Source organism: Talpa europaea, assembly GCF_964194135.1.
Source record: "Talpa europaea genome assembly, chromosome: 3".
Classification (NCBI taxonomy): domain Eukaryota; kingdom Metazoa; phylum Chordata; class Mammalia; order Eulipotyphla; family Talpidae; genus Talpa; species Talpa europaea.
The window spans coordinates 22,414,350-22,437,683 of NC_140069.1; the positions used below are offsets into that span (position 1 = coordinate 22,414,350).

Genomic DNA, 23,334 nt, shown 5'->3' on the forward strand with positions numbered 1-23,334 from the left:
GGCTCAAGTAAATGAAGCAATGTTTTAAATGATTTTAAGAATACCTTTCGAAGAAAGTAGAGCTCAATTTGTTGACTCTGAACTTTTTCTGGTAAAGATGAAAGCTAGCTTCTGATACATAAAAACAAAATGAAACAAAAAGTCTTTGTGTTGATTTGGCTGTGTAATTCTCTTCTTGCTATGGAGTGTGATTTATCATAATACAGGACCTTGGTTTACTATAGGAACTGAAATGTTGAGAGGACTGGAAACTGAGAATGACCTTTTGAATTGAGGACTAACTGGTTGTGGTCTTCATAAAAGTGGTTTTGGGGATAATTAATTGGGTGGTGGTTAAGTAGAGGTGGTAAATGAAACTGACATTTCCAAGAAATATGAGAATGACATTGTTCTGGTTCATTGCCATGAAAAGATGTTAACAGCTTCACTAAAATTGAGCCACTTATGACACAACACATAAAGTATAATCATAGTTATGAAAAATACTAGTCACATATTACATAAACATATGCATACATTTATACAGGGATTTATGAAAAGTTGTTGGCTAAAATCTTTATTAGGAGTTATTTTGAGGAAGTGATTTTTCATCTGAATTGATTGGTTTTCTCCACAATTGGAAATTTAAGAAAATATGGTAGTAAATAAAAAATTATTTGGAAGAATAGATTTGCAAGCATGAGAATGTCTACAAACATTCTGCAGGGGAGGGTAAGGGAGAGGGATCAAAACAGGGGAGGGAAGAGCACAAAGGACGATGGTGATGGTGCAGGGGTGAATCAGTGGTGGGAATTTTACAGGGACTACACCTGAGTGGAGAAAGCAAGTATTATTCAAAAATGAACACGATGTGAAATATATATATATACATATATAAATAAATTATTAAAAAACCCTCTAAACTGAAACTTCATGGGGAAAAAAAAGAGAATGCCTATGAATTAGAGTCAACATATAGAGATGAATGTTGGTAGAACAAAGTGCTAGAATAGGTGGACAGAGGTAGGTTTGAGCGGCCAATTTAAGGCGCTGTCTTGGCCCTGATACCTGGCCAGTAGTGACTTGTTCTTTGGTCCCTTCTCTGAAAGGTAGACTTAGTCACTGTTTGGAGAGTTGAAGAAAGACTAGCTACTGACTGTTACTGAAATTTGAATCATTGAAATGAAGGGAGGGTGTGGTTTACAATGTACTTTGTTGTGGAGCTGCTGGTCTGAATACTTGCAGCCTGATGTTAGTTTTAATGCTGTAAAGATTATCAGAAGGATGAATAGGATGTAGTCTCAAAGCTGTAAGTTTCAATAATTGATGAGTTTTCTTTTTCTCCTCCTTTCTTCTGTGGGTTAACCAATAAAATGAAGTCAGTGTGCTCTCCTGTATCTTGTTATATTTATGACCTTATTTGGTGTAGTCATTACTAAAAGTTACATGAATTTTTCATATTTTAGAAATTATGTTGGGATTTCAGATTGCATTATTTCTAAAATTTATACTAGGAGGGCTAGAAACAATATTTTGTTTCTTTTCACTTAGTTAGCTTTTTTTTAACCACTGGGTAGCACTTAAAAATTGATATTTTTTACTCTATTTCAATATTTACGTAGGCCTGTAATCCCTGCTCCATTGTCCATTAGGAAAATTGACCCAACAAAAAGAATGGAGGGAAATAAAGTGAGATGGAAGTAACTAAGTGAGAAGAGATAAGGGCCAGAGTTATGATACTAGTGGAAATCATAGGAGTGAGGCCTGTAGAAGGAGATGTGATCTGGGGGTGGGGGACAGAGGATATGTTACTTAGCATGTCTATGTAGTTAAAATAAAAATCCAAAACAGGAAAGAATGTTTTATAGATAGCACCCATTATAATTTGTAGAATCTCCTGAAGAGATGTAATGCACGTTGATTTTCAATGAAGTGAAACTTAAATAAGATTATAATGCAATATTACTGCAATTTAAAAAAAGCTGTCCAAAAAAAAGTAACTGTTATTCTGTTATGTGATGGCTTTCCTATCCATTTCTTTTTCTTTGAAACATGGAGATATCCTTTACTTATAAATTATACATGTTATTTTTTTTTTAATTATTTTTTAAAAATTGCACAGAGTGGGCCTCCCCGGTGGTGCAGTGGTTGAGCGCTGGGTTGCGAAGCTACCCGCAGCCTTTGCAGCGCCGGTTCGATCCCCGGCTGCTCCCCGGCCACCAGAGGAGGGTCCCACATGGCACGCAGACCTCTCCTGCTGCCTGCTGCTCCCCTCAGCAGTGTACTTAGGTCCTTTGGCCTGCTCTGCTCCCTACTCTAGCTCTGGTGAATTCTCTCATGCTCCCGCGCTTCTGACTGTACCCAGTGCTTGTATAAATAAATAAATTAATTATTAAAAAAAAATTGCACAGAGTGCAATACATAGTGTGAGTTTTGTAAATATATACATTTGTGTAACCAGTATCCAATCAAGTTAGGACACTCCCATCATCTCTTGAAGGGTTTAGTGGCCCACCCTCTCCCACCCTAATTCCCACCCCCAAATGTTTACCAAGAGTCTCATACTATGACATTTGAAAATAGGGACTTTGCAAGTAAGGTAAGAGTGGATATTAGATCATGCTGGATTAAGGTGAGCCATAAGTGCAATGTGAGTCTATTAAAAAAAAAGAGGGGCTACCTGCTGAGTTTCCCTAATCCAGGGTTGGAATCCTCTTTTCTGGTCAGTTGCAGTGAGGGAGTTCTAGTATTTGGTTTCATGGACAAACAACCCTCACAACTTGTCTACATAAGAGCCAAGTGTCAGCTCTTCACAGGCATATTTCTTGGCTGTGATTCAACCCTGCCATCAGGTCCGCCTCTGTCTCGCCTACCATCTCCACGAGCCATTCAGTTTCAAGTTTCAATCCATCTCTGCCTCTGACTTCCTTTTGTTTCTTAGTTATGTATTAACTATTTTGGGGTGGGGGGTGGCAGAAGATATTTTAGTTAGCATTTCTATGTATTGATAATTAAAGACATACAAGAAACGTGTCTCTGCATGTTATATTGGCCAAAAGTCTGATCAGCTTGATGTTTGAACATTTTTTTTTTTCCTTTTACAGCTAGCTATGTATCAAATCCCATTTGCAAGGGTTGTTTGTCTTGTTCAAAGGACAATGGGTGCAGCCGATGTCAGCAGAAGTTGTTCTTCGTTCTTCGAAGAGAAGGCATGCGCCAGTATGGAGAGTGCCTGCATTCATGCCCATCGGGGTACTATGGACACCGAGCCCCAGAAATGAACAGCTGTGCAAGTGAGCTGCTCACTCTTTTTTATTCTACTGTTTATATGACTTAAGGGGATAAGCTAAGTTGAAAATTTTGACTGAATAATCTTAGACACAAATAGTCTAAGCTTAAACTTAAAAATGTGAATGGTAGAATAAGAGCATTTTTACTTTATCTTTTGTAGGGAAGTGTATATTGCACACACACTCACTTGTTTTAGGTGACCTAGCCAATATCTCAAACACAAGCTTTTAGATCTTTATAAGGCATACTTTACTCAACACGGAAAAAAAAAATTAAAAATTTTTATTCTGGGTATGCATTCTCTTCAGTTTACCATACTGTCTATAGTTTCTTTTTCCTCTTTTTCCCTGAGATTATAATATCTCAGTTTAATGAGGAATTTCATAGTGCATTTGAGATTTTTGTAAAGCACTTACTGATAAAAAATATAATTAAAATATTTAGTTTATTTTAAAGTATTCTGAGTTCAAAGTTTAACACCTCTAAGAAAAGGCTATAAAGGAATGCCATTCTGTACATAGGAATGAAGGAATAATTTTTCAACTTCTAACCCAAAAAATCACTTATAGAATGATTTTTTTTTTTTTAAGATTTATTCATTTATTTATACAAGCACTGGGCACAGTCAGAGAAGCGCTGGAGGGTGAGAGAATTCACCAGAGCCAGAGGGGAGAGCAGAGCAGGCAGACCAACGAAGTACACTGCTGAGGGGAGCAGCTGGAGCGGCAGGAGAGGTCTGCACTCCATGTGGGACCCTTGCTGGCGGCTGGGAACTAACCGGCTTTGCAGAGGCTGCAGGCAGCTTCACAACCCAGCGCTCAACTGCTGTGTCATTGGGGAGGCCCTAGAATGATTCTTTTTTTTTTTTTTTTTTTTTGTTAGTTTTTTTTTTTTTTATAGAGGCATGTTTTTATTTATTTATTATATTTGTTTGTTTGTTTTGTTTATACATGCACTGGGCACAGTCAGAAGCGCGGGAGGGTGAGAGAATTCACCAGAGCCAGAGCGGGGAGCAGAGCAGGCAGAAGGACCGAAGTACACTGCTGAGGGGAGCAGCGGGTGGCAGGAGAGGTCTGCGCGCCATGTGGGATCCTCCTCCGCTGGCCGGGGAGCAGCCGGGGATCGAACCGGCGCCGCAGAGGCCGCAGGCAGCTTCGCAACCCAGCGCTCAACCGCTGCGCCACCGGGGAGGCCCCCTAGAATGATTCTTAATGTCTAGAAAAGCAGTGGAAATCGGAGTTAAAAATACCAAAGGAATAGTCCTTTTTTTAAGGAATTCAAATATTAGTAGGTAGAGCAGATAAATAAAAAGGGAGCATGGAGTGAAATTATAAATAGGTAAGAAATTTAATCACAAGTCAATACATTAAAGGTGATATTAGCAGGTTTGGGAGTGATTTAATTATCTCCCATTAATACTGTACAACTAATTGTACATGACTATTAAATCAGGTGACGTCTTCAGATAAAAAGAGAGTTTGAATTGTATCATTCAATGACAATATTATTTTGAAAGGAGGCAGAACTTGTGGAGGGAGGTTAATTAGATTCTAGAAAGAAGGAACCACATGTAAAAGCAATGTGTTTGGGGAATAGGAATTCTTGTTTAGGGTTCTGTTGGCATTTTGGCAAGACAACTTGTCCTACATTGCTGCACATTTAGCATCCTTAATCCATCCCCATTAACTGTCCTTTGCACTTGCAAATCACTGTGACAAGCAAAAAATATCCCCAGACATTTAATGGGTCTTAGCAACTAATTGTACAGAGATAAAGTTTGCTTCAAAGGTTTCTAGCTAAGGTGATTGGTTGTATAGTTTTGCCATTATCAGAAATAGAAATATATGGGCTTAGAAATTAGAATTCATGGAATTATCTGAATTATTAACTAAAAGGGCATGACTCTTGACAAGTGTCAATAGACTGATTTTTGCAAATGTGTATTTTGTCCTTAAGTTGTATGATTTTTGTGACCTAGTAATTTACCTTTCAGTTTTTCACTTCCTTAAGAGAATTGGGTCCATCTTGAGGCAGATTCCTATTGAGACAACTTTAACTACTGTGGGGGAATTTGAGTCTACAAATATTTTGTACATTTTTTCATTGCAGACTATCAGTGCATAAGGATGAGGCAAGAGTGTAGATGGCCCCAAGCATTTTTTCCAAGCTCTAGGGCAAGCATTATAAATAATGTCTATGACAATAAAATGACTATATCATGTGTTACTCAACTTGGAAAGTGAAAGAGACTGCTATTAATAACTGCAGGGATGTTGGGTGTAAACCAGAAATGTGCTGGCCACTGGTATGGATAGTCACTCAGTAATACCTTACTATGTATCTACAAGATCCTCCTTAGAGAGAGAGACACCCACTGGGGGGCTAACAAGTGCATTTTGGCTAAGTTGACCCCTTTTCTCAGAAATAGTGAGACCAGTGACTGTAAGTCAGCCTTGGAAAGAGAATATACATATAAGAAGGAGTATGCTAGGTTATCCTTATTGTAAGTGAATGCACTCAATGTTGCAGTTTACTGACCTACAGGAAATCATTACTCTGGGACGAGTGGGAAGTGCCTATTAAGAAGGCTGAAGCAAAAGGAAAGTGGAAAATTACTTAATTCTCAGTATATGACTTTGAATGGCATGGTTCTTTCATATTAATTGCACTTTTTTTTATTTTTTATTTTTTTTAAAGAAGGCCCGTTTATTTTATTAATTTATTTTTTAGCATTTATTTAAGGGGAGCAGCAGGTGGCAGGAGAGGTCTGCGCGCCATGTGGGACCCTCCTCCGGTGGCCGGGGAGCAGCTGGGGATCGAACCGGCACTGCAGAGGCTGCGGGCGGCTTCGCAACCCAGCGCTCAACCACTGCGCCACCGGGGAGGCCCTAATTGCACTTTTTAACAGATACTCTGCATATATGCATATGTTACTTTATTCAGAGAGTGATGTCACAGAAGCAGAAGTAGGAAGACTTGAGAAGTAGCTAGTAGTCAGTGTCAAAGGTGCACTCTTTTAATGTCTTGGTATCTCACAGGCGCTTAATACAGATGAATTGATTGAAATATCCCAGGTGTCTCAGAATCTTTGAAACTAGGAGGGAGGCCTAATATTAGCCGCTCTTCTGTGAAATATAACCATGTACTTACCACTAACAACCAAACACTTTCCTTTTGTTAAATGCTTTCAACAGCTTGTGCAGTAGGTACAGAACTATTAGAAGCAAGTAAACTGAGGCCTAGTAAGGTTAAACAGCTTGTGTAAAGTTATGTAGCAGAGACACTGGAACGTGTATCTAATGACAACGTGTGTTCTTTGTTGCAGACCATGTTTCCTTGAAAGCTTTTCAGTTTGTATTGAGGGACCTTATCAGCTAAGAAGTAAAACTATTTTACATTTAATCAAGATATTCCTATTTATTAGCCACTTTAACATTTAAATTTGTGTAAAGATAGAAAAACATTTTTTTTTTTAGATTTATTTTTTTTATTTATACAACAGCTGGGTTATAGGCCAGAGGTGTGGGAGAGTGAGAGGATTCACCAGAGTGGGGAGCAGAACAGGCCGACTGACTGACATATACTGCTGAAGAGAGCAGTGGGTGAGACAGGAGAGGTCTGCCATGCCATGTGGGAATCTCCCTGGCCAGCCAGAAATCGAACCTGCGCTGCAGAGGCTGCGGACAGCTTCATAGCGCTGTGTTCAACCTGCTGCACCACTGGGGAGGCCGGAGAAACATTTTTTGATGAGATGTTAAATGTGATCATCTAGGAAGGAGTCACCTGATAGGTTACTGTTTATCAAAGGACAGTCCTTTCAATGTCTATTACTGTTTTTAATTGACCCAGTATAGATGATGATTATAGAATAACTAAGGGATTCTTTTCTATTAACTTGGACATAGTCTACAGTCTACATATACCCACTCTCTTCATTATGTAGACAGAGGTCAGATAAAGATAAGTGGTGGTTTGTTGCTTTATGCCAAGGAAGATGAGTAATAACTATATATTTCAAAGAGCTCTTAAGAGAGAGAAGGTTCTGTTCAATAAACACTTTCACTGATCAACCTCTGTGCATGTGTGTGTAGTGTTCACAGCACAAGTTCTCTGTCAAGTATGTAGAAGTTCCCTTAAACTAATTTAAAAATTTATACATAGATCTGGAAGAAACCTAATTGATTCCATTCCTTATCTCCTCTGCTCTTCCTTTCTCTCCTCCCCCACGACAAAAGTGCATTTTGAGGCCTATGAAAGAAGTACTTCCCCAAAGTCACATAATTATTTAGCAAGGCATCAGTGTCTAAGATACTGATTCCAATGGAATATTCTTTTCACTAGACAGTTCTTTAAAAAAAAAAAAAACCCATGTGATACTGATAGAACTATTAGGGTATTAGAAGGACCTCAAAGTTTCTTTGACTATTTTGAACCATGAAATGCATGGTCCACTTAATTGTTTTAAATCCCACTAGTATTTCAAGACATTAGATTTTTATCATCCAAAAAGAAAAACAGTTTGTAATAAATCACATCGTTCAAAACACTGAATTGGAAGAAACTCTGTGCTCTGTTTTGAGCTCTGACACTATCTTTGCAAGTTTAGACAAATTATGTAACACATTCAGAAATAAATAGCCTTCTCGTTCTAGTAACTCCCATGAGTCTATATATAAAATAATCTCTGCTGTTGGCAGTATTCTTTCTATATTGATCTTGTGACTTCATAAGTATTTTAAGTTGAGTTCCTACAATATTTAGTCTCTCCCTTCAACCCTCATCTCTACTTAAAGATGAGAGGTACACATATTATTTCTTAGAGAAAGCCAAATTTAGAAATGAAGTTTTTTGTAATTTAAAATAGTTTTGTTTGTAGCAAAATCTTTTTCCTGCATTAAAACATACAGGATGGACTTGTGTTTCAGTGCGTCTAAACTGACAGAAATTTAATACTGAATTTGCTAGTCATTGAGTAGATCTAAATCAACCATTGTGTTGAGTGCTCATGCTGAGCACTGTGAATACAGAGAAGATCTGATCTGTTTTCTTCATGGGGTCTCTGTTATTTGGTTGGGGGGGATTATGATGAACATAATAACAGCTAGGAGGGACAAGCTCTGCTACGGACATCTGGGTGCTGGGACACCAGAAACTTTAGGATGGCTCAGGTGGCGGGTAGGTAGGTTTGCTCTGTAGGTAGATCTCTAGACAGCTAGTTTGAAGAATCTTGTGTTTTAAAATCAGTGGCTTGAACTGGAAGTAAAAGGTAGCCATTGAAAGATTTTAAAGCATGGAAATGACAGCAATAATTATGCTTCTGGAAGCCCCCTGTTGTCTCATGTGACATAAAAGGGCAATCATAGTTTGGTTGTCATGACCTAAACCATCAAGGGTATAAGAAATAGCTCAGATCAGAACTACTTCTGATACTTCACTAACAATAGTACTTCAACATCTTTGGTGGTTATTCCTCTGCACATTGCAGTGTTTAATGTGCTACTCCACATATCACACTGCTTTTTGCTTTAAAGGTATTATATGACTGTCTACAGAAAACTCAAAGGGCACTTTCTCCCTGTTTCATCTGGGAGACAAATTGTATGAAATATACTTTTCTACAGGAAACTGGCCATGTAATTTTCAATACTCTTTACAAAAGTTTTTAATTGTGATACTAATGGTAAGAAAGTTAAAAACCTATCCTGCTTCTTAATAAAGGACATCTTATTGGTCAAGTTACCTTTAAGTTTCTTGTGGGTTGGCTGGCTCTCACTTAGGAGTCTCTTATTTCAGTTTAGTCCTAAGTTAAATGGCACCATTCTATGTAAAAGATGAATGCTACTTTCTGCTTTGTAGGAGTAAGGCATCTCTTTTTGTGCTTTGGTTTTTAAAGTGCTCTCACATTCATCTTTCATTGCCCCTGTCAATCCATGAAGGCAGTAGTATTAGCCCCATTTGCAAAGCAGGTAACAACTTCTGAGGGTCTGCTGATAAGCCTGAGAGTGGGCTTGCTGCCCATGGCACAGCTAACTGTATTTACTTTTATCAGCAAACTATGTAGGCAGCCATGACAACGCTATCTTTATAGATTTGAGTAAAGATATCAGACCCTAGGACTAGCCATACACGTTGTGCAGGTTTTAACCAAAATGCGTTGTTTGTAAAATTATTCTCTCTTCCTTCTTTCAAGCAGTCTTTTCGTTGACAAGTCAGCGCCATCTGTAATCAAAAGATTGTTAAAATAGGATGGAGCTTTGACCTATTGACAGCTGATGAGGAGTCGTATTTCTTCATTTATCAACAGAATGTGAAAAACATTGAAATGTGTCCTCATGTTGAGATAACTAAATTCCAGCGTTCTCATATTCATTTGATATTTGTCTTTTGCACACAGCCAGATGGTGCATATAAGATATCACTGTCTCCTTAAGCTTAAATGTTACCATTTGGTGTTTACAAAATGAAACCCTTTCTTTTTTTTTGTATTTCTTCCTTCAGTATATCCCATGATTTCAATTATTCTTTAGCTTAGAGGTCAGCAAACTATGACATGTAGACAATATATGGCCTGCCACCTCTTCGTAGGACCTTTAGCTGGGAATAGCTTTTAGATTTTTAAGTTATTGTGGGAAAAATCAAAAGAAGAACAATGTTTAGTGACACATGCAAATGATATTAACTTCAAATTTCAGTGTTCATAAATAAAGTTGTGTTGGAAAATAGCCAGACTTAATCATCTTGGTATTGTCTCTGGCTGCTTTTGTTCTGTGGTGGAGTTGAATAGTTTAGACAGAGTCCATATGACCCATAAATCCTCAAATATTTACTATCTGGCCCTTTTCAGGAAAAGTTTTCTGGTTCCTGCTCTACTCTATTTGGAGTGTGAAGGGATTAAGAGATTCTACTTGTTTTCCTTGGATGATGGTTGAGTGGAGGGCAAGATGTATATTACTTACGTAAGCTTTTCCTTCTAGTTGAGTGGAGAGATATGCATTTTTCAGCATTTGGTCAGATTGAACCAGTACTCAGGACTGAAGTTTATTAAATTCTCTGGTTCCACCTTAATGTGAAAGGGTGACAAGTTACCAAAAAAGGAAAACCACGAGGAATAACCACGATGAGAGATCTGCTGCTGGCAGGAATTTAAAATCTGATGAGATATTAATTTGGTTTGTACATTTTAAAGTGTTTTTTCATTGCTATCACATTCCTTTCTGATTTTATTTTGAGGTAGTTTATCTTCCTTTCTCACCTCCTTAAAAAGGAAAAAAAAATTCCTCTAAACACCTAGCTTTGTATCCCAGCAAATGTGTCCAAGTTTTAATTTCAGTTGTTTTGAGAATGGTTTCAAAAATGCATCCCTTGAACATACGAGAAAGGAAGCCAACATTTTTATAGTGCCTCATTATTTAACCACATGATTTTACACAAGCCTCAATATTTCTTCATATTTTTTTTGTGTGGGTGGGCAAGATAGGATTTTTAAACATTCAAATATTACAGTGAATCTACCAGCAACATATTTCACAAATTTGAGTTTTGGGCTTTTCTTAATGAGCTGTTCTAATGCTTTAAGTTAAAATGAGTCAGAAGGAAAAAAAAATTTTTGAAGTTGAAATAAAGGACACTCTTGGCATATAAAATAGTAGACTCACTAGCTACAGAGAACAATATAAACAAATGTAAATTTCTGGGTGCAGTACACAAATCGAGCATCTTCACTGCACTTAGAAAAGGACCCTGCACACTTCAAGCACTATCTGTTGATGGTAGGCTTATTCGGCTCTAGGGGGTGATACAACTTTTTTGTGCTACTTGTCACCTATTCTTTTTAATATTTAATTTGATATACTAAACAGTCATGTGATTTGGGTCAGTCAAATATTTTCTCCTCCTGTCTGATAGTGAAGGAGGAGTGGAGCACAGAGAGATAGGGTTTTTCCCCATATCTCTAAATTACATGTAGAACTTAGTTTTCTTAAATCCTAGTTCCTAATGTTTGAAGTAGATAAATTTCCAGGTAGGTACTCAACACATGATTGTACTGTTTGTTTAACTGTGTGATCTAAACAAGACTTAAGCTACTATGTTTACTTTGGATAATGCCTTTTATTCGAGCAGTGCATATATATGTATAAAATTATTAGCTTTTTAAATATTTTATTTATTTTACTTAGAAGAACTGGGGTGTAGGCCAGAGTGCAGGGAATGAAAGGATTCACCAGAGAGAGAGAGGCAAATTTACTGACATACGCTCCTGAGGGGAGCAGTGGGCCAGACAGGAGAGGTCTGCTGCGCCATGTGTGTGTTAGCTCCCTAGCCAGGTACTGAACTCAGGTCTTAGTGGTGATAGTGCTGAGACTTAACCCCTAGTCCACCAGGGAGGCCCTATATATAAAATTATTAAAAGTCATTACATATAATCACATCTATCATACATACCACTCCAGCTGGAGTATGCTGGTATCTTATTCGAACCTCCTTCCATCTGCCTTTGTTGAACTGTCCTGGTTGATCAATTTTATACTCAGAATAGCTTGTATGTTTTCACACTAATTACATAGCAGATACTATCCTGAAATCTTTGCCTTTGATCAAGCCCCTGGATTCTCTCAACAGCTCTATGAGATAGGGACTAATGTTACTTTTTTTTTTTATAGATGAGGATACTGAGATAGAGAGCTCTCACTTGCCCACAGTTGTATAACAGTAAGTGAGCCAAGATTTTAATCTCAGATCTGCTAACCAGTATAATATTTGAGAGGCCCGTATATTCTCAACATAGTTCTTGTTTCCTGCCTTTGACTTGTTTTATGTGTCTTACTGTGTGATTGACAGAGTTGAATTTCAGTCCATGCTAAATCTCCTAACAAAGCCCATCTTGACTTAAACCCATTCGATGGGTTTTACCAGACATTATACCCCGAATCTTCTGTTAACTTCGTAATACTGTTTTTTTTCCTGTGTCATCACTCAAATAGTTCAGTTGTATATATGAAATACTAAATCCTGAGACCTCGGAATTTGTTCTTTATTTTCTTTAGGTTGAAATATAATGAAGCTTCTAATGAGCTGCATGTAACTAGACCATGCTACAAAAAACTTTTACGTCATAGTTCTCATCAGTTCTTTCATGGGGTTACTGCAATAATGCATACTAGAAATGTATCATTTTGGTAACATAAAGCTTAAAAACTAAAGGAGATTCATAATCCATTGCACATTTTGAGAAGGAGTGTTAAACAGCAATGTTTGAAATTATTAGAGAAATCTAAAAATATTTAAACAGTTTTAAGAAGCTTCAGATTGTTTCACAGTCTAGTAATTTCCATGTGAAAAATGCTAAAAGTCTCATTTCGAATGTCTTTTGGAACAACCCACCCCTTTATTTTCTGTTCCAGTTTTAACATACACTGAGCAGAGAAGCATCTAGAGTTTTCCAGAGACTTGATACTCTTTGATTCTTGTAATTGGAATCTGAACACTAAATGCACCTAATGGGTGTCAGTATTTGCCACATTCTAAATAGAGATGCTGGTGGTTCAACAGTAAAAGGAAGCTGAAGAATGACAAGCTGTGGTAATTTCCATGCATGCTGAAGCAGTTTGTGGGTCCACAGTCCTGATGATCAAGTAGTAAGAGACATGGATTCCTCCATGTGTGGCTGGACCCTCTCTACCTCAGTGATTTCTTCCCTTTCTTTAAAAATTGATGGCAATAGATGGAATTACAGTTCACAGTTGTATTCAACAAAGGTTGATTTTTCTCTGCTTTTAATTTGTTTTCATTTTGTGTTTATATGATTGGTCATGCTAAGATATTCAAATAAGAGATGATTATTACCGTCTAGATTTGCTGGGAAGATAAAACTAACTTACACAATGTACCAAAGTCCTGAGAGCATTTTGGGACCAGAGGGAGGGGAGAAATGGTTGTGGCTCTTTGGCTTTGTTCACTCTCTCACCTCCTTCTCTTCCCTGCTGGTCAGTTCTCTTGATTCCTCAAAACTCCCTTTCTCATGACTCTTACCCCTTAGAATGTTGAGCCCCTCAGTGCTTCTCCTTACTCTCCACTTTCAGGAAGCTTCATTTCCTGAAAATATTCATTCCCCTTTCCCTCTGTGTATGTTTGAAAATACACTGGGACCCCTGCCCAAATGAGGGGACAAGTCAGGTGTCACTTGGTCATGTAGCTCTGAAGCTCAAGCCCTAACCTTGAACCTAGCTTCGCTGTTTTTTTGTTTTACAAATGTTGTTATTTAAATAGTTAAAACCACACAAAGTACAAATAATCTATATTTTTACCTCCTTTTTCGAACAAGTCAAGAAGTGACATTCTTTACCTGTGGCAATTTGAACCTGATACCCTTTACCTAATGTCCAGTTTATTCAAGCCACTCTTCATCAGCTGTTATGTGCCATGTTGATTTCCTGTTGCTGCGTTACCTTATGATGAATGGAGTCACCTCTGCTAGGACTGCACTTTTCTTGTTGTGACTATCAAATCTTCTCTGCTGAGGTCCCAGCTTCCATACCACATATTACTCATTGCACTTCAAGACGTTCTTTCTTGTAATTATTTTCAGGTGCTTATTTGTTCTTCCAATGAGATTTGCAGTCCTTTATTAGCAAGCGTGGCTTTTCTTTAAATATTAAAGCTATTTATAATGCATGTGCAAGTAATCATCTAAGCACTCAATTCTTTTTTAAATATAAAATAATTGAGCTTTTAAATGTCATGGATGTTGGTTTACTTGGCAACATTATGATGCTACCACATATCTGACATGGTTAGAAATGGAATTCACAGATTGAAAAACATAAGAAACCTTTAGTGGCAAAATAGACATGGATCACTCTTCTCTGCCTCTAATGTACCCAGTACATGCCTCTAACCTCCACTTGGCCATGTTGCAATGCCTTGTAGGTGCCACGTGGTCCCTGGCTTTGGCACCTCCAGGACACGGGTATCCGAATTTCATGATCTCAGGGTCTGGCACAATACTTGGCACACACAATTAGGAGAATGTTTGGAATGAACGATGGAGTTGAACTGCATTATAATTTGAAAAATGTTATAATAGTGCCTGAATGAGTACCATGGAGGACAGGAAAAAGGGGTACCCAGCCTGTTTTTCTGTTTCTTGGCTGTCTTGCCAAATGACAGCCCCGTCAGACTCCATTTGGACACAGTTTCACTTGGACAGTAATTTTACTTAAACCGATATTGGCATTCCCTTTCGGTGGATTACATTTTTGAGGAGGCACTGTAATTTAGAAGCATGTAAGTTGGCTAAGCCAGGGTCTTATATTTCTGAACAAGAACTTACGTGCCAGATTTTTATAGAACAAACCCGTGTTTAGTAAGCTTTGATTGCTGTTCTTTTAAGCAGCATAAGGTTTTCTGAAGCTCAACAATCGATTGTGTGATTCCACTGGTGTTTAAGAAATTGTTTATAAAATGTATGGAGATTTTCTGGAATTTTTAATTTCTGGGAATAAGCCATTGGCCATTCAAGTGTTGAAGAGTTTTTCTAGATTTTCCTCTATGCCTGTGTGTTATTTTGAATTTTGATTTTAATGACAATGCTTTGCTTTTATATAAAAATGAGTTCACAGAGTTGATGTGAGCCCCAATTATTTAAATAAAATAAGCTTGAGAAGCTCTTGGAAGAGTGGTCAGAGATGGGATGAGAAAGAGCTAGGAGACTCAAATAGTGCTTTTCTCCAAGCAGAAAGGTTCTTTCCTGAAGTGGCTGAACAGGGCAGGGGTTGTGCATGGACCTAGCACTGGTGACAAAGTTGTCCAGGTGCTGAGCACATCACGCAGCAGGCCTTGGGCGGTGGCTGTGCAGTGGCTTGAACACACACTCGTTCATAGGTGTTGGTGATGACTTGTCAGTTTAGGCGGCTGAGTGTGTGGCCGCCTGTATCGCTTTTACATGGTGGCAGCTGAGCCCTGGAAGGTCAGCAAAACTTCGAGTGTTCTGACTTGGCACCAGTCAAAGCATTTGTTTCAATGCTTTATCAAAGAAACTATTTTTTCTTCTTATGATTTGAGTGAGGGGAAAGTGTCATTCAACATAGGCAAACAAAGAATACTGGCAATAGATGGTCAAAGGATTGTGTATTTTGAAGGTGAAGGCAGTTCAACATTCTCCTGTGAGAGGAGCTATAATTTCATGCACCCTAGTCTGCTGTTAAAATTAAAAGGGTTTCTTTCAGAGTGTTAATATAGTGCTCTTTTCTGTTAATTTAAATAAATCACTAATATATATCAAAGTAACTTTTATTTTTTAACACATAAATGTATTACAATTGTATAAGATTCATATGATTCAGAAATATGTAATTTCTAACATATTTCAAATTTCTAACACCCCATTCCCAAATTAACTTCTCTAAGCTGTGCTTCCTATACACATATGTGCATACACACACACACATTTATTGCAGCATATGCTGTGTATACTTGCAACTTGCCTTTTTCACTTAACAATAGGTCTGACAGTTTATATTCAGTCTTGCTTATAATCCACCTTGTGGTTTTTTTTTTGTGGTTGCATTATGCTACAATTTGAATGCATCATATTTTTACTCAAATTTGAGAACAAATCATTTTTTTTCTAATAGAATTTATGCCTGAGGAATTCCTATGGGACTTCACAAAGAATGATAGGTATTTCGAATATTCCACATTCCATGAACTGGTATTAGGCACATGGAATGAAATGAGGGATAGGAGCTACAAGTAACAGCAAAGATCAGTGAAGGACTTTGTAAAAATTATTTCCAAATGCTTGTTGCTATAACTTTTTGGCCAAAAAGCTTATTTTGGTGCAGGCCAGGTTTTAAAGGAAAATCAGACCATGTAGATAACAGCTGATTTATGAAGTGTATAGTTCTCTTTACTATATATATATATATTTTTTCCTTTGTTCTCTTTACCCTTCAGTTCTCTTTTGTCCATTGAAATGTTTATCATTTCATGGAAAATAATTCCACTGAGGAGGGCTGCTTGCTTTTTAAAAAAATGTAGTAAAAAACCCAAAAATTTGTGGACATGATGGTTATGTATTTTGACCATGATTAAGAAGTTACTGACCAGGGTGCACCCGTTCTATTAAAATATATGTTATAGCAGTTAAGAGAACAAATGAACATTTTATGGGGTAATAAACTGTTCTTCTGGGTCCACCATCCCCCTTATCCCGAAGAGCAGTGGTGTAATTTGACTATGGGCTTCACCCACACAAGTAGCTGGTTTTCTAGTTGTAACATTTCCAGTCTGGTAATATTTTAGGCGTTGAATTAGCAACTTCGTGGTGTTCTTTGAATATATGAAAACCTATTTAGATTCAAAATTGAAAGCCCAGGAGGTGCCATTTTCTTTTTATAGGTCTAGAAACTTGTTTATAATGTAACTGTTTTTAGCCTTTAATTTCTACTTTCTAAATTTTCAAATTTTAATAATCAGTGATTTCACACTGTGGTTACATTTTCTACTCCATGAAAGCGGTGCCATGGAGTTTTCATAGAGCTTCACATGCTGTTAATGGTCATCAATTAAACGTTACAAGTAATAATGTACTATGATCTGTTGAAAACTTGACCTTTCAATTAACCAGTCCTCCAACCTTCTATCCTCAAAGAGTACTTTAACGTGTATTTATTTTCACCTGCGCTCGGCAGTGATGTCTAACCCAGATGCTATTGCCCTATGAGGGAATCTGACCTAGAATTCCATCTGTAAATTATTGTTTTTTTTTTTTACCTTGTTGTAACGTGTGCAATTTAGAAAAATACATGTTTCTAATCCACTGTCACTTCTATCTGTGCGTATTGCTTATCTGAGTCAATCAACTTATGTACATTGTTACAAATCCTTACAAAAACTTTGTAAGGTCTTTCATGTCCCTGTTTTATATAGGAGGGAAAAGGCTCAGAGGGGCACTAATTGTCTGGAGTCATAGAGCTGGTAAAGGGAAAACTGGATGCAAGACCAAACCTAACAGACCTAAAAGCACCTCTATTCTACTAACTACTCCTAGAGAAATCACTTAGTGCTCTATAGAGGAAAAAAAACAGATTTAGAAAGCAAAGGTTTGGGGGTACTTTTAGAACCAACTCTGCCACTGCTGGCTATGTGACAGGTTCCTTATTGCCCGCCTGGTAGGGTTATTATGAAGGCTAACTGGAAATGCTAGCAAAGCAAAACCTTTATTTAGCACATTGCAGGTTTTCCCCCAAAAAATGTCCGAAAAGTCCCCCTCCAAGTTAAGACACCCTCTGATGAAAGTAGATTCCAGCATTAATGATGCCAGGAAATTAGATTAAGAAATTGAAGTTACTTTTTAATTAAAAATTAAAAAGTAAATGAAAGATTACATTTAAATTAAGTTAAAAAATTAAGAGAACTTTCATTTGCTGTCCTGAAACAGAAGATACTGGTTAGAGTATTTTGTGTGTTTTTCATTCCCGGTCTTTTGAAGGGAAGAACAGATTTCAATACCAGCAGCAAAGTAATTTGTAATGGGGGTGTTTTCTTTTGCTTTTTAATCCTTTGTTTTAATCCCATTTGGAGTCGCAAACATTTCCGAAGGGTCTCATGCTGCCTAGGGCTCTGGGCTGGACTTTTGTTTTAGCCCATTGATGTGGTAAGCTGTTGGAAGAGGTAGGAGTTATTTAAGATGAGATGGCATTAGGAAACAAATGAGTTGAACACATATTTCTCTGACCACTAGAATTTCCATTGAGTTAACCGGTGAGTTTGTGAACATTTTATTTGCAAAACAAATACATTTCTTTGATGAAAATTTTCTCTTTTTCTCTTTAAATTGCTTTTAGGATGCAGAATAGAAAACTGTGATTCTTGCTTTAGCAAAGACTTTTGTACCAAGTGCAAAGTAGGCTTTTATTTGCATAGAGGCCGTTGCTTTGATGAATGTCCAGATGGTTTTGCACCATTAGATGAAACCATGGAATGTGTGGGTGAGTAGTTTTTCATATAACTCTCAAACTTCAACTTTTATTTTAACACCTGTTTCTTTAAAAAAAAAAAAGCATGCTCAATATAGTCAACCTAAAAACAAATTGGCTCTCGTTGTTTATTAGATCGAAAATTAAGTTCTTTGCCAACCTTATGAATTCGTTAGTTTTGGGGAGTCATTACATCTTGCTACAAAATCTGCTAGTTGTACATTTGCTTGATTAAGTGCTGATAATGTTTTTATCATCTGTATAATAAGCCATTTCTTAATTATCTTAATAAACACTTAGAGGAAACCATTTTACTTAGAGGAAAAACAAAATTTTACAGCAGTGCCATGTAGGTTGACTATTCTATCACTTTTGTTGTGACATGGACCTTCTTATGCTTAGCCAAAAAAAAAAAAATGTGGAAAGAAACTTTTTCTGCCAAATGTATTTTATTGATGATGGACTGTATATTGAAAAATGCATCAATGATTTTACTTTTACAAATTTAATACCTGGAATGCATGATTCAATACATACATGTAATATATACCATTTGTGAATAATAATACTTAGAGGTACATAATTAATTTTATTTTATTGTTTGAAAAACATTTTGGTGTTTTTATATTACCAATTAAAAGGTAAAATCTCCCCGTGCTGACATTTTGATGACTGCCTGAATCTGACCCCAGATATAATGGCATCTTCACAACCACTGCCCATGTACACATGCATCCACCCCAAATGACATTTGTGCATCTGTCTAATATGTACAACAGAGCTATGTATTATAAATGAGACTTCCCATCTCCTTAAAATGGACAAAAAAATGTGAAAACTCTTTCTGCAGAAAATATTGCTGAAACAGTCATATTGATCTGAAAGCTTGTAGAGAACACATTTAAATGAGAAGTTTTTGAAGAAATGTATACTTATGTTTCTATTTATGTGTGAGTTTATACATTCAAAAGGTGACACCCTATTATAAGAAAGTCACTAGAGGAGCAGATTCAAAATGTTAAATTTGCATTCGAAAGGCAAATCCCCACCCATTACAGATGTTCAAAGGAAACTCTTAGATAGCCCTAAATTCTAACACAAATTACAAGTAGAGTCCTATGCATTTCCCTGAATAAAAATCTAAAATAGTTTTGAGAAGTCTGAGTAACCATGATGCCTACTGACATCTGGAATGCTGGAATATTCATTGTTTGTGGACTCTGGACCCCAGTCCTTATCTGTTAGAGTGAAATACATGTTAATGGTGACCCTGATGAGGCTTAACTGCATATTTTTATCCTTATATCCCTGCACCCCCACCCCCTACAACCTAGTGGGTTGGAGGGTAGCCTACTTTTTCATTGTATGAATTTGCAAAAAGGAGATGCTAAAAGCATTTACATATGTAGGAAAAACACATCTTCAACTACTTGATCATTCTTGTTTTTACTTTTCAAACTATAGAAAGGTATAGCATCAGTTTAGGGGATCAAATACATACTGTGGTATCCAGACACCTCCTTAAAGACTTTTGAGAATCAGAAAAGGCAAAACAAACTCCCATCCTTTTCACCAAATATTCTCAAAATAAACACATTGGTGAATTTTTTTGAGGGTGAGTAGAGGAGCATTGAGAATTAACTAGTAAAATTTAGTCTTCTGTCATGGTACAAAAATAGTAGGTCTTTACTGTAAATTTTAGCTGTTGAATCTTTTAAAGTTCATATGTTTCAGTGTCTTTAAAATGGACCATTTTGTCAAAAAACAAATTAAAACAAATAGAAAATTCTAATTTTTAAATTATTTGTGTGACAGTAATTTGTTGTGAACAAAAGTAACCCTATGGTTCAAAGAATCAAAGTTCCCAAAAGGTTAAGATAGGTGCTTACGGACTATATGCTTTACCTTTTTGTATTTGAAGGTCAGGGTAGTGGGGAAACACTATATAAATTGGATGACAGTGGAGCAAATAGATATCAAATTGTTATCCGTGTTTGTATTTTTTTCTTTCATCTTTATTAGAAGGATGTGAAGTTGGTCACTGGAGTGAATGGGGAACTTGTAGCAGAAATAACCGCACATGTGGATTTAAATGGGGTCTGGAAACCAGAACACGGCAAATTGTTAAAAAGCCGGCAAAAGACACGATACCCTGTCCAACCATTGCTGAATCCAGAAGGTGTAAGATGGCCGTGAGGCATTGTCCAGGCGGTGAGTCCTTTCTAAGTTTTCTTCCTTCCTAATCACAACCCCCTCCATAAAGATTATTTATCAAAAAAGGAGACCTGATAATAACCTTGGCGAGAGGAAAAAGTTCTATACTGTACTTATTTAGAAAGAAATGTTTAAATTGTGAAGAATATAAAGCAAATATTGCATTTACTCTCATGGTACCTTGAAAATAATTTAGAACATGAGGTTACAAATGAGATTTCTAAAAGTTGGCTTTTTTTTTTCTTTTTGCTAGTGTTCTATAAATGTGGGTTCTTAGGAAATCAGGTCTTTGCAGATGTTGCTGAGGGAAGGGGCCAACTTTCAGTTGAGAAGAGTTTAGATTAGAAAGGTTTATGGAATCTGTAAAATCATCTGCATCATTACTAGTTGAAAATGACAACTTAAAATAAACTTGCCCAAACACTGGGGGGAATAAATGTTGTCTTAATGTTACTACAATTAGCCAGTTTTCTTTGTTTTGATAATAATTTGTAGAAAACAGCTACTGGTATGTGTATGTTTATTCATGTCTTTGTAGTAATTGTGCTGATTTGCAGTAATTATTCTGTAATAACAGGATTAGGCCCATTTACAAATTAGGAGAAGCGAACATAGCTCAGGTGCTGGCTGACGCTGAGTCAGTATGTTGAAATGCAGCTCTTAGCTGTCACTGTGGTTCTTAAAGCATAATCGCTAGTTACTGTTTATTTTATCACTAGCGGATGCTGCTTTGCCAAAGATGAAGTTGGGGTTTTTCTAGTGCACAGAATAGAAAAGCAGGAAAGGAGGTTATGTTTGGAAATTGCCCTGTAAAATAATCAAAACTTTTTTTTGCCTTCATTCTTGCTGTTGGAGTATAGCTTTTCACTTGGTGGTCATGGCCCAGAGAGAGAATAGATACCTGCTTAAAATGGATTTATATCCATATTAGACTGCCTCATGGAGACTGTCTATGATCCATGTAGGAAGACAAAACTTTTAAGACTTGAAGACTCTAGTTGGCCTTTGAGAACTATTAGATCCAGATTCAGAAGCTACTATTAGGAAAGCAGCTTTTCCTCTTGAATTAATTTTGCTTTTCTATGCTGGGCTTTTGAAACAGAGGTTTTTTAGGTCTGCTTTTCACTAACAAGGATGGTTTTGTTCACTTAAACTGGGTATTTTTCAGTCGAAATATAAGAAAATATTTTCTTACAAAACTAATAAGCCACTTCTTGGATAGCTGAGAGCATTTAACCTGCAACCTGGTGCCTAAAAACAAACCTGATGTATTCAGGTATTGGAAAGAAAGACTTTCTTTGTTGTATAATGTTTATATAACCACCACCCCCATTCCTTTTCCAGCAACATGGTCCCCCAATTGTGGTTTACGTTAATAGCAAAAATTAACCTGAAAATGCTTCTCTAACAAACTTGCTTATGTGTGACAAGAGCTGCATGTTCTCGTCCCCTCCAAAATATTTTGACCCAACCCCAGTCTTGTCTGAGGATTTTGTAGATAAGGCTAGATGGTTAATGTGTGATGGCTACTGCATTTGTGTTTTTATGCTTCCAAAGTCAGTCTTGATAGCATTATAATCGGACATGGTCAGCAACTTAAATTATTCCAAATCAATGCTCATGTATGACCTGGCAATATTCTCTTTTTTGACAAGTGAACCAATAACGAACACTCTGATTTAGTCTGTATTTAGGTTTTGTCAGATATTATTTATTAGGTGAGGCCAATTATCACTTTAACACAACATCTATGTTTTCAGTTTAATGGATTTTATTTGCGTATAATTTGTATATATTTGCATATACATTTGTATAAAGTCAGTAGTTTTAAAAGTTACATTGAGATTGCATTGTTTTGTTTTACAAAAGGAACTGGGATTGATTTATTGATAGAAATAGAAGATTACCCTGCAATAAAATAGCTCCTATATACTCATGTAGGAAATGAAAACTAGGAAAATTAATGTTGGAACTTGAGCACCAACTGATAAAAATTGGCATAACTTCCAGTGGAGTATCCCACCTCGCCTCAGGTGAGAGGGAAACGTTCCTTTCTTCAGTAGTTCACGGTGATTAATGGAAGAATGGAGAAGAAAACCACTTTATCCCATTTTACATCTTGATTTGATTTCAGTGATCTGCTTTGACAAACCATGCAAAAATGCAAGTCGTAATCAGGTTGGGAATACAGGCATTTTTCAGATCTTTGCAACATATGTATGGATTTTTCTCCTGTTGGAGTCAATCTTAACCTGATTGCACACAAACGCAGCCTTCACACTAAAGCACCGGCACATTAAAATCAGCTGCTTTCGATTACTGGAAGGCATAAGCTAGAGGTCAGTGTAATGGAATAGTCACTAAGTGTATAAGATATTACACTGAAAACTATTAAAAAGGAGAAAATAAATGTCTGTGGGATTTAAAAAACAGCAACGACGTAGTGCACTCGCTTGTTTTGTACTGAATCGTCATATGCTTTTTTGCCTTTTTTTTAAAGGAAAGAATACCTGGAAATATCCTAAGGTCTGAATTGATTTACACTTGGAGTTTACTCAGTGTTTATTCCTAAGCTTTTGTTTTTCATCGGTTATCTTTTCTTTCATTTCTGATGACAGAACCTGTGGAATTTCTGGGATTCTTCTGACACTCATTTTTCATGAGCCTGGTCTGGTGAGCAGGAGATCTGGGTTTCTGCACCCTGTCAACCCATTCATTCTGTGACCCTCAGCAAGTCACTTAACCTCTTTTGGCCTCTATTTCCTCATTTGTAAATTGAGGGTATAGGGGTAGGTGATCTCGAAAGTCCTGTTTAGTGCTAAAGTCCAGTGATTCTGAGACTAATTGCCAAAAGATACAGGCAAGGTCTGTG

At 37.0% G+C, this 23,334-nt stretch overlaps 1 protein-coding gene across 3 annotated transcripts in view; it reads left to right on the forward strand.

Moving 5' to 3' along the window:
• RSPO2 (R-spondin 2) overlaps positions 1 to 23,334 on the forward strand; it is a gene marked incomplete at both ends in the record, with an annotated part of 125,366 nt that overhangs the window by 63,715 nt on the left and 38,317 nt on the right. For 2 of the 3 annotated variants that reach the window (XM_084230790.1, XM_084230791.1), the window contains 3 exons: positions 3,084 to 3,272; positions 18,117 to 18,260; positions 20,271 to 20,459. In XM_084230790.1, the coding sequence (XP_084086916.1) occupies positions 3,084 to 3,272; positions 18,117 to 18,260; positions 20,271 to 20,459 (522 nt within the window). The remainder of the gene's footprint in view (positions 1 to 3,083; positions 3,273 to 18,116; positions 18,261 to 20,270; positions 20,460 to 23,334) is intronic. The other variant, XM_084230792.1, reaches the window with a different exon arrangement.